The following is a 12,711-nucleotide window of genomic DNA, read 5'->3' on the forward strand; positions in this document are numbered from 1 at the left end:
CGCTGTCTGTCCTAGGCTAGCACTTTCAAGGTAGACGCCTTACCTCTAACGCCACCTCTTCAGCCCCAAAAGTAACTTTTCTTCTCCACATTTATGATGCTAAATACTCCAGATATGAAAGTAGAGTAGCATGAGATTGGGGTGCATCAAATCAAACTTTTCACTTCACAATCTGTTGAACTAGCCTCAGACATACTTATTTTAACCATATTAAATTTTTAAAAGTCAAATTAATTAGCAACTAATGTGATTTTGTGTAAAAATTCATACTGCTCTCAAGAAAAAATGCACACTAACAAACATCCCAGAAAGATAATGTACAACCAGAATGAAGAACATACATAGACTGGGAATACTCCATCTTCACAGAAGCCTAAACCTTGCCTCACTCATACCTGTTGACTACATGGGCCCTGTAACTACACCATAGATGGTATTTTCCATATCTTGATAAATCCCTGAAAAAGTTTACAGGGAATAGAGATCTATTTTCTAAAAAATGAATGGGAAAATAGTTCTATTTGGAAAGCCATTGCCATCCCCATTTAATATTTAATCTTCTATTTTTAGCAAATGGCACACTAAGATCCATTTATTGATTGAGAAACTATCAATTTTGGCAACAAAGTTTTATTAAACATGTCTTTTATTCACATACTAGATATGGATGCTGCTATAAACTGAAATATGCAGCCCCCAAACTTATGAGTTGGCATTTGAACACCCTTCTATGCACAAATTATTTAGATAAAAAAGGACTTTCAGAAAGGAATTAGGTTTAGATAATGTCACAGGAATGAATGAGATTAGTGCCTTTATATGAGGAGACATCAGAGTTTGTATTTTCCGCCTCATTTTTCCCCCTTTCTTCCATGTGAAGTTATAGCTAGATGACAGCTGCCTGCAAGCTGAGGTGAAAGGAGTTATGATTAGAGAAATAAATCAACTAGCATTTATGTCTCAAACTTTTCAGTCACTAGAACTGTAAAAAATATTAATTCTTGATATTAAAGTCATCCAATGTACAGCACTTTGTTATGAGCTACGGCAGTGTCTTTTTTAAAAAAAAAATGACAAAGTTGAACAGCTAAAAGAGAAAATACATGGCCCTCAAATTCTAAAATATTTACTATCTTTCTTGGTTTTAAAAAAAAGACCTTTTGGGCCAGAGAGATAGCACAGCAATAGGGCATTGGCCAGCCCAGGAGAGACCTGGTTTGATTCCTGGCATCCCATATGGTCCCCCAGCCAGCCAGGGGTGATTGCTGAGTGCAGAGCCAGGAGTTACCCCAGAGCACTGTCAACTGTGGCCCCCAATCCAACCAATCAATAAAGTTTAAAAATATATTTAAAAAAGAACTATTTTTCATTCTAGTCATTGGATAGTGATATTTTGAGGTTTTGGAAGTTTTACAAAGAGGGACTTAAGTATGCTTAGAAAGACCTTAATATATATAAAAAAAACTTCCCCTTTTTTTCCTTACTAGAGATTGATGAAGCAGCTGAAAAAAATACTATATTTCTTTCTATTTCCAAGAACTACAGGTAATGTACCTCTTCACCATGTCATCACATGTATTATGTAGACAGTCATAATCTGTCCTGGGTGAAAATTTATGTCCCAAGATGGTCCACTTATTGACTAGGAAGATTAAAAATAGTATGATAGCTATAAGACATTGATTTCATACAATTGTGTTTTTTATAAAATTCACAACAAACAATAATTGTAAAAATTTTATACTAATAACAATAGAACAAGTAGTTTTTTTTTTAATTAAGAGTTCAAGTTAAAACGTTAAAATGACTGAGTGAATAAGAAATTTTATAAATTGTTGATAGATTATCCATGAAATATTTCTCTACATCAAAAGTCAGTTAAAAGTCCAAGCCAAAAATCATGGCATAAATAATAAAGATTTTTAAAATTAGACAGAAATGGATTCAATTTCATGCATATGCTGGCCATAAATTGTTTGGCAAAAGTCTGTTCTCAGAACATCAACCTCATTAGCAAGATGGAGATTATAGTGCTTCATCTCTGTGTTGTTGACATCTTAACATAATTAATTATTTTATGCAAACTATGCTGAAGTGTTGTTCTATCTATATACAAGGTGCTCAAAACTAGTTATTCTTTGGAGAATATTCCCTCATTGTTTCTCTTCTTTCTGAAAAATTGTTTGCAGAGAATAAAGTGATATGACTTTAAGGCTTGTTTACATATTTTGCCAAGCTATTGAGACCTTCCTTAGATTGCAGAAGGCCAGAAATTATTAAAAAAAACTGACACTACTTTTAACAGGGAAGATGTCATAAACAAATTTGATGTTACTTGCACAACAGGCCCCGGAAACAGGTGTACCATTCCTAGATCCTATAATTAAAAAATCATACCAGCATTCTGTCTCGATTCTCTTCCAGACAGAAGCAGCCCTGCTGCTATATGTGTATTACATATACCGTATGTAATATGTAATATGTAATATACAAATACATATATGTGTCTACATTGTTCAGAAGAAGTAAATGTGAAGAAGAAATAGAGGGGAAAGAAATTTAGAACATTTATTCTGAAGAAGCAGTTTATTTTCCACTGATGAATTGCCTTCATGATTACAATTTACCTTTTACATATAAATATAACAGTTGATCATTGATTTAATTTCCTCTGGATATGTTTTCTTATGAGTTTAGAAGAGAAAATAGCTGCTTATTTCATCTCACAAGAACGTTATAAACATCTAAAGAAACAGGATACTTCAAGAGGACCATGACAAATCATCTAGTTCCTAAATTTAATATGATAATGAACAGAAGTTTTTGTAACCTTTTAGTAGATGAGAATAACCCTACCTTGGAAATTTTAGATGAGAGAATATTGAGTACTATCTCAGAGCTCAAAATTTCGAACAGTCCGCCATGTTATTGAATTCCAAGAGGAATTTACCATTGGAGAAAGTAGAAAATATGCCCAAAGAGATATAATTCTATCTTATACTGAAAATAACTTTGAGGTCCTTAATAAATGAGAAATATTTATTTCATATGAGTGCCTTATTTTCATTTTTATTAGTTTTTTTCAATTAATTGTACAAGAATCATTTTCATATGCAGTCACATGTTAATATAAGCCTTTCTTAGAACCTTGAATAGGGAACTAAGTTTATTTAAGTTTATCTTTATGTTAGTATGGAATAGAAGCTCTTTATCTTTTGGTTTACTTTTTTCCACCCATGTTAACTATGGGAAAAGTTTCATGTAACATGTTGTGAAAAGGAAGTTTAGTTTCAAAACATTTCATCATTGACAGGGACTCACTTTCAGTGACATTCAGTTATCCAAATATCTAGTTCATTTTTAGCAATTAAAGAGTCTAGTGATCTATAAATAAGCAATAGAATATACTTCATGCAAATTAAATTGTGTCACACTCATCAATAAAAAGGAAAATGGTAATGAGGATTGAATTTGTAGCAGCCGTGTAAAGTAACAAATTCTTAAAGCTATTTGTAGGATATGACAGTGTGACTAGTTTTGGAAATGTATGCTTGAAAAGAATTAATGGGAATAAGCTTTACAAATTGGTTTTTAGTAAATCAGAAGGTTTTTATAAGGCACAAAATCATACAAAAATTAGCAACAAGTATAATAATACATGTAATAACTTAAGAGACTAATAATTTTATGGCAGTAATTATAAACAGACAAGTAAATAGTAATGTTAGAGTACATTTTCATAGTTTTTCCTCAAGTATGTTCTTCATTTTGTATCTAAATATGTATAATCAAATCCTAGTCAATACAACTCAAAATTTTTTCTATTAAAAATACCAGAAAAAATGTTGGGGCCGGGCGGTGGCGCTGGAGGTAAGGTGCCTGCCTTGCCTGCACTAGCCTAGGACGGACCGCGGTTCGAACCCCCGGCGTCCCATATGGTCCCCCAAGAAGCCAGGAGCAACTTCTGAGCACATAGCCAGGAGTAACCCCTGAGCGTCACAGGGTGTGGCCCAAAAAAACCAAAAAAAAAAAAAAAAAACAGAAAAAATGTAAAGAAAGATGATTTTATCAATTTAGTTTAATAGAAAATTATTTTTGCAAAATGAAATAACTCATCTACTCCTCAGCTAATATAACATAACCCTCTAGTAAGTTAAAGAGAAAGCATTTTCAGACAACATACCCGTTTCCTTAGATTGCAAGTAAGAGTGAGATTCCTTGAGAATGAGTTTGCAAAAGCTGTATAAAAATCCAGAACTTTGAGCAAGGCTTCTCGTTTGATGATGTGCAGGTCACAATATGTCAGTGCCCTGACGTTGGCGCATGCATGAGCCAGCGTAGTTTCCTTCCAGAAGATGTCTCCAAATACATCGCCTTTCCCTGGAAAAATAGTAGAATATGAATGGGCAAGCATCTTTAATTATTCTTTCCCTAATCATTTATTTATTTATTCATTTATTTATTTATTTATTTATTTATTTATTTATTTATTTATTTATTTTGAATTTTGGGTCACACCCGGCAGCACTCAGGAGTTACTCCTGGCTCTATGCTCAGAAATCACTCCTGGCAGGCTCAGGGGACCATATGGGATGCTGGGATTCGAACCACCGACCTTCTGCATGCAAGGCAAACACCTTACCTCCATTTTATCTCTCTGGCCTAGCATTTTATTTTTTTATGCTGTTGATCTTCTAGTCTAATTTTACAGCTTCAATGTATACCACATTTATGTGACTATAAAGAGACTGAACACTTTCACAGAATACATAACAGCATTCACATTGATGAAAATGTAAAGGAATGAGAATACACAAACTCTAGTGAGAAAAACAAAACCTATTTTTAAGAAAGTTTTATTTATTTATTTTTTTGCCTCTAGATCTTTCCCATTTAGATCAAAATGGGCCAATATGATTTTCTATTTTTATCCTTTCTTCTGCCCCTGATCCTCAAGTTGTCAGTAAAGCAGAACACACACATCAAAATTTTACATATGTTAGACATACTTTGTTCATCAATTGCTTCTTGTGCTCAAGACAGACAAAATGTCAACAAGATTTGTTCCCCAAGGATGTCCTCTCTTTTTCACAGAGAACTTTTTGTTCACATTTTAAAATCTAAGGAATGAAAGAGGATAAAATATGCAGACCCAAATTTATTTTCCACAAATAGTTCTGTTTTGGAGTGCTATTCTGCAGAGAAATGCAGCCCTTAAAGAATTCTAGAATCACTCAGGAATTATCTGTTTACTTCGGAACAGAAGCCATTGGTGATCTGACTCAACTCATTGTTAACTCAACTCATTGACTCATTTCTCGTCAATTTTACTTAGCTATTCAAAAAAATGTAATAGGACAATAGTTAAAGATTAAAAACCAAAAAGTATATATGCTAAAGCAACTCCAAAGGATCCAATAGTATCAAACATGTTCAAATGTTTTCTTAGAAAAAGGAACATTTTGGAACCATCTTGTTCTGCCTCAAAAGGGAAATAATGGAAGGTACCAAGACCAAACAGGTGTATGAACATTGAGTAGAAATAATAAAAGGATCATACATAAACACTAAATCCAAAGCCAATGATAACAGAAATGAGATTCAATCTACAACATGCTAGACCTAAAATATTACTGTGAAAGATTTTTAATCCACTTTGGTCAAAATAAAAAATATTTAATTAAAAGTAAAAGCCTCAATGGAATAATAAAAATATAGCATAATAAAAAGAAAAAGAAAAGGAACATTTTGGAAGCTGAAACACAGCACAGCAGGTATGGATGGTGTTTGCTTTGCAAGTGGTAGACCTGGGACAAACCCGGTTCAATTCTGAAACTCGGGTTCAATCCCAAAACCCGGGTTCAATCCCCAGCATTCCATATAATCCCTGAGCCTTCTAGGAGCTAATTCTCAGCACAGAGCCAGGAGTGCCACTGGATGTGCCCCCCCCCCCCAAAAAAAAATAAAAGGAAAGAAAAAGGAGAGTTTTTAAAGTGGAAAAGACAGGACTGTCACTGTAGGAAAAAATAATTGTTAAAGTTTTTTTAACTCTACATAGATGAATAAAAATTTGCTCTGGTCATGATTAAAGCAGGTTTAACAGGGATAAAGACAAAGGAAAGAAACATAAAAATGTTTTAGAACCTGTCAAACCAACTAGACCCCCTGAGACAAATTTAATTTATAACCATAGAAAAGAGAGAGCAAATAAGTAATTGTGAGGTGTGAATGGGAGGAGAGAATTGGAGGGAGGAAAACTAAGTGAGATCAAAGATTACACAGATAATTGGGGGATCCTTCTAGACACAGAAGGCATTCTAGGAAGAGAAAATAAGCATATTGTTGAGGAAGTGGTTTTGTATTATATGTTTATAATATATAAATATATATGAATCATATATTTTTGTATATATACATAATACCATTTCATGTGCCTATTTCCTAAAGAACATGCCACTCGTACACACAAAGCAAATGAAATATATTAAAATGATTATTTATGCATTACAGAAAAATGGATGCATTTTGTTTTTATTTTTATAACTTCCATATATTAGATAATTAGGGGAAGGGCTCTGTCAAGTGTTACTTAGGGACTAGGAAAACATTCCAGAAATTCTTGATCAAGTTGCCAGTAATTCGGGGCTGAAACAGTGGCGCAAGCAGTAAGGCATCTAGCTAGCCTAGGACAGACTCTTGATGCCTTAGCGTCCCATATGGGCACCCCAAGCCAGGAGAGATTTCTGAGCCCATACCCAGGAGTAACCCCTGAGCGTTACAAACAAAAAAAAGTTGCCAATAATTCAGTGCTTGATCCAAGCATATAGCAAAGTGTCCAGGGCCTGTCCAAACTATCTGGAAGGCTCTTGGTGATAGAGAATCCAGAGGAGGTTGGAGGACAATGTGGTACCAGATGTTAGCTGGCAATTTGCTGGAACTCACCTTAATGTTTATATAATCAGGCCCTTGTATTCGTTTTTAAAAAGATCACTAATGGGCTTCAAAGAAAGTAAATTAGTACTTGCCTTGCATGTGGACAACCCAGGTTTGATCTATTAGCATACCCTTAGCCCCAAAAGGAATGATTCCTGAGAGCAGAGCCAAAACTAAACCCTGAGCATCACTGTAACCAAAAACTTTAAAAAAGGGGGGGGGGGGGCACAAATGGGGCCGAAGAGATAGCATGGAGGAAGGTCGGTGGTTCAAATCACGGTATCCCATATGGTCCCCTGAGCCTGCCAGCAGCGATTTCTGAGCATAGAGCCAGGAGTAACCCTTGAGCGCTTCTGGTTGTGAACCCCCCAAAAAAGGGGACAAAAACCTTTTATATCATTTAAATCTTCATTACAATGAAACTATTAGGATTTTTGAATGACTGCTATCTCTTCTCCTCTATCATCGTTTTTACTCTTTCTAACATGGTTGTTTCATTAAATGAAGAGAAGGTAAAAAGGATTTCATTTGCTTCTATTTCATTTCTGTGACCCTTTCTCAAATTATAACTCCTAACATATGACCTAGTTATAAGTTCATTACATTTGACCTATTTGATTATCACATGTAGTAATTATAATAATAAAACCTTTGACTTGGTGATTTCACATCTTGGCATCAACACATATAATATTGTAGTGATCTAATCAGTCTCATATTGGCAAAGATTTTTAATTATGTTTAACACAACAATGTAATATGTATATGTCTATATCAGGCAAATTTAACAAATTTAACTACTTGACATTTATCAAATTTTTAAATATAAAATATTTACTATTTAATATCATGAAGAAAACAAAAGTGTCAGACATGGAAACAATAGATTTATACTGAAATCTAAACCCAAGAAAGTTGATGAGTTTTTGTTTGATCTACAGACATTAACTCCCAAACAATAAACAATTTAAGAGGTCACCAAATATTTAGTTTTAAAAATACACAAATATAAAATGAAAGTTTAAGGCTAACTGGGAAATGGAATTGGAACTAGAATTGATATTCTACCCCTAAGATTATGGCCAGATAAATTGTTGAGCTCCCTGACTCATGCTCATTTCCTTTGACTCTAAAGAAAACAGGTTGAACAAAGAAGGACGTTTAAGATTCTCTACACCTGGGGCTGGAGCGGTGGCATAAGGGGTAAGGTATCTGCCTTTCCCATGCTAGCCTAGTATGTACCTCAGTTCGATTTCCTGGTGTCCCATATGGTCCCCTAAGCTAGGAGCGATTTCTGAGCGCATAGCCAGGAGTAACCCCTGAGCGTCACCGGGTGTGACCCAAAAACCAAAAAAATAAAAAAATTAAAAAAAAAGATTCTCTATGCCTATACTATATAATAAGTTCATAAAATTTCACATTATTTTAGGATAATGCTAAAATATCAACATACAAGACATATACATTTGCCTTACATGTGACCAACCCAGATTTGATGCCCATCTTCCTATATGATCTCAAGGCCATCTATGAGTACTACATGAGCACTGAGCCAAGAGTAAATCCTGAGCACTGCTGGATATGGTCCCCAAACCAAATAAATAGAAAAATAAAATCTAGTACTATCAGATCCAAATAGCAATATGTGACTAAAACTAACAGACAAAAAGAATAGAATCAAAGTAAAACTTTTCTGCTTCTTCCCCTGAAAATTTAGACAGTTATCACAAAATTAATAAAATTAATAAAGAATGCAAATAATATAATAAGCAATGCCAATTGTCTTATAGCATAGACTTATTTTGATGCACACTTAATCAACAATTAAAAGTGCATTGCTTTAAAAATCTATTCCATCTAGTAGTATTTCATCTTAGTTGAAAGCAAACATTTTGCTTCCTTTTCTGAAGATAGTTCTAATATAAATTATTTTATCAGGCACAGCAGAGTTGGCTAATGCTCTCCTTCAATATGCATATTTTAGTATACTAAGAAAAACACAGAAAATAGGTGAGAACATAAAAATATTCAATAAAAATATTATCATTTTCTTTATCACAAAATATGTGTACTTTCAGAACTGGGAATTCCTATTTATCTTCATGACTATAGAATATTTGAATCTGCTATTTAGGTCAATTCCCACTGGGTGTAAGTAGTCTTAGCTATAAACATTTAGAGCCTGAGAAAACTAGCCTTCCCCCAAATCCCTATTTTTAGCAGAAAAGTTCACACTCCACATGAAAGTTGCTGTTTGGTCTATTTATAATTTCTCAGCTCTTTGCATCAAGTTTTATGAAGTTTTTCTTTTCTAAACTTTAAGAAACAAGACTATAAAGCCGAAGTGCACGTTAAAGAAAATAGACAAGATAATTGGAAAATACAAAGGAAATAAAGGTTATAAATCAGTGCAAGAATAATATATAGAATATATAACATATAATAATATAATAAATTATTTTATAACCAGAGACTCTGATGTTTCTTTTTTCAAATGAGATATGTTAGATGGTGATTAATGGAGAAATTAGATGGAGGAAATTAATGCATAATTATTACCTGTTATTCATCAGTGACTTTTCCTATCTAATGTAATCAATGGTTTGAAAAACTTAGACACTTGAATTTTACTAAGTAATTTTCTATGAATGCATGTTGAGGAATATTGAGTGAAATTGATCATTTGAATATTCTTCTGTATGAGTTTACTACATATATTTACTTTTTTAGTTTATTTTTGAGTTATACCTAGCAATGCTCAGGGCCTCTTCCTAGCTATTCTCCCAGGGATCACTCTTGGTAGGCTCAGGAAGACAGGAGGCCAGCGGTAGAATCCAGATTAGCCACATACCAGCCAAGCATTGTTCCTCAATGTACCATCACTCCAGCCCTCATAGATTCACTTTTACTTATTAGTAGAGCCATTACAATAATTACAGTATGCTCATAAAATTTTGTGAATAGTTTTACAAAATATTTATAGACATTATTTCCAAACTTTTGTAAGTAAATTACATGTAAAAATTCAAACATGTGCCTAAAATTAAATCTAAGACAGTTTAAAAACCATTACATCTTAAAATGCTTATTTTTCTTTCCAGAGAGAAAATGTATATTAAAAGCCTATTTCTACTAATGTTCATATTATAACTAAGTTAGAACTTTTACATCTTTCATATGAGAGAAACAAAAGCTGTATTATTCACTGCATTTAATAATGTATTCAGCATTCCTAATATTGCTGAAACATAGGCTTTGCACTATAAGATATAACTTACAAGAAATAAAAATCCTACTCTCAAGAATCTCTTTGTTAGAAAAGGGATATTCAAAAAGTTACAAAATCAGTGCTATTAATCAGGATAAACAAGTCCTATATAAGGAAAATGCTTTGAAATTGTAAGTATTAATGAAAGAACTCACATAGTGACTGTAGCATCTGAATTTAATTTAAAAAATGGTGTTCAAAGGAAGGCCAAAAAACTAAGAATAAAATAATGTGAAGAAAATATGCTCAAGGAATAAGTAGAATTCGCCCAAGATCCTGCAACCAAGCAAGGAACAGCATACTAACAATTGCTATGTCAAGAGGAGAGGGCATGGGAAACAACCGAAAAAGTTTTACTGTCCAAAGGTGGGATAACTTGAACGTTTTTTTTTAATAAAAAAGATAATACATTGAAATTTGTGTTTAAATAATCAATACAAAAGGATGTTTATTGGACTAGACACTATTTGAAGACAATAATTAGTCATATTATGAACGAGCTATAGACTTGCTCTCTATGCCTGTGTTTTCCCTTGAAGATGTATCTTGCTTGTTTATCTCTGTGTACCTTTGCTTACTTGGCTGCTCTTTAAGACCCCCTTTCTTCTTTCTACCATACATCTTTCTAAATAAGTTTTGTTCTATAAAAACTATTTTGCTTCACTGAAAAGAAATAATAATGATTTATAACAGAAAACATTAAGAACTGATGCGACAATTTCTATGTGAACTGCATATGGATAAACAAATAACAGTCAAAAAGGAAGTATCTTTCCATAAAAGTATTTCCACTAACAAACTGATCAGGGGTGGTAGTAGTAGGTTTGGTGCTGTTAGGGGAATATTCTGCTTTTTCACTTAAAGAAAGTTAATTTCTAATGGTATGCTGATTAAAGGTTTTAATCAACAGGATGTAGTAGACCAAATACATTTGGGAACCGCTGGCATAGGGTATCAGTTCAAGTAGGTATCATGTGCTTTTTGAAGTAGAAACAAGGTCCCTCTGATGAAAATTTTGCCAAAGGGATTGAAACTGAATTTGAGCAAGCCATTGGATAGACTGCTAAATTACAGGAAAACACAGAGAGTGAGGAACATGCTGAGATGCAAGGAATATGCAATCAGAATCCTGAAGAGAAATTCTGCGAACAAATTTTCAGTTTTTATATGTAAATAATTAGTAAGAAAACAAATAAGACAAGGGGTGCTTATAGTATAAAAAGACTAAAAAGTATTTGGAAGATATCTCCTATATATAAATAAACAATAAACAAATTAACCTTAGTATTTTGTATGGTAAACATCTTTCTGAGAGAACTGAAGATCATTAGGTTTAAAAATGCAATGATGCAAATAAGAGAATGAATATTCAGTAAGTATAAATAACAATATTGGTATTTAGATTTGGCTTTTAAAGCAACTGGAGGTTCATTAAAAATATTTAACAGCCAGGGATATGACCCAAATTATAGAATATATTCCTTGTTATTCACCACAGCACTGTTGGTTACTTCTACAACAATAGCGACAGCGCATTTAAAGTCTTTATAGAAAACATTAAAATGAAAATATATTTACGGACTTTCAATTTTACCTAAGCACAAGGCAGAACTCTTTTACTAACTATGTCTATCAGTTTTCCATTTTTAAAGTCCCCTTTAAACTCTTCGTTTTATTTGTCTCTTAACAAAAATTAAGACTGATTTGTTGAAATACTGATTCCAACTGATGAGAAAGTAATGTCACTTTTAAGAATTAAAATTTTCCCGATAGGGCCCGGGGAGATAGCACAGCGGCGTTTGCCTTGCAAGCAGCCGATCCAGGACCAAAGGTGGTTGGTTCAAATCCTGGTGTCCCATAGGGTCCCCCGTGCCTGCCAGGAGCTATTTCTGAGCAGACAGCCAGGAGGAACCCCTGAGCACCGCCAGGTGTGGCCCAAAAACCAAAAAAAAAAATTTTTTTTTTCTCATTCATTTGATTTGAAATTCTTCTATGTAACTATAGGCCAGGATATGTTAGATTCTTTCTTGAGACCAAATTTTCCCGATAAAAAAACAAGAAATGTTATCTAAAAGATGCAAGTGGGTTGAGATAGTTAACCTTAAACCTTGTTATCTCCATTATCAAAGTGTCCAATTAAGAGTAGGAAAAGGTTTTCTCAATTTATTACTATACCTCTGGAAAAGTTAAATTCTTAGGGAAAAGCACTTTATTATAAGCATCTATCTAGACAAATGAAAAAAATCAGTGTGCTCAAGATAACACAGCAGCAGAGAGAACACAAGAAAACATTCAGTTACTCAATTATTTTTAAAAATCATGAAAACAGCTTAATGGAAAATAAATTACTAAGAAAATAAACAAATAGTTAAAGATGTTACCACAAATAACATTAAGACAAAAAAAAAACAAGCAAGGCATTTTAAGGATCCTAATGCAGTTGAGAAGATAAATGAAAAAATATTGAAAGTAGGTGAAACTTAAAATCCTTGTAGGCAAGACAAGAATTA

General features: G+C 33.3%; 1 protein-coding gene across 1 annotated transcript in view; it reads right to left on the minus strand.

The window, feature by feature from the left end:
• KCNH5 (potassium voltage-gated channel subfamily H member 5) overlaps positions 1 to 12,711 on the minus strand; it is a 323,014-nt gene that overhangs the window by 41,432 nt on the left and 268,871 nt on the right. Inside the window, exon 10 of the mRNA XM_049770324.1 lies at positions 4,184 to 4,380. Within this exon, the coding sequence (XP_049626281.1) occupies positions 4,184 to 4,380 (197 nt within the window). The remainder of the gene's footprint in view (positions 1 to 4,183; positions 4,381 to 12,711) is intronic.

Source organism: Suncus etruscus, chromosome 3 (assembly GCF_024139225.1).
Source record: "Suncus etruscus isolate mSunEtr1 chromosome 3, mSunEtr1.pri.cur, whole genome shotgun sequence".
NCBI lineage: Eukaryota > Metazoa > Chordata > Mammalia > Eulipotyphla > Soricidae > Suncus > Suncus etruscus.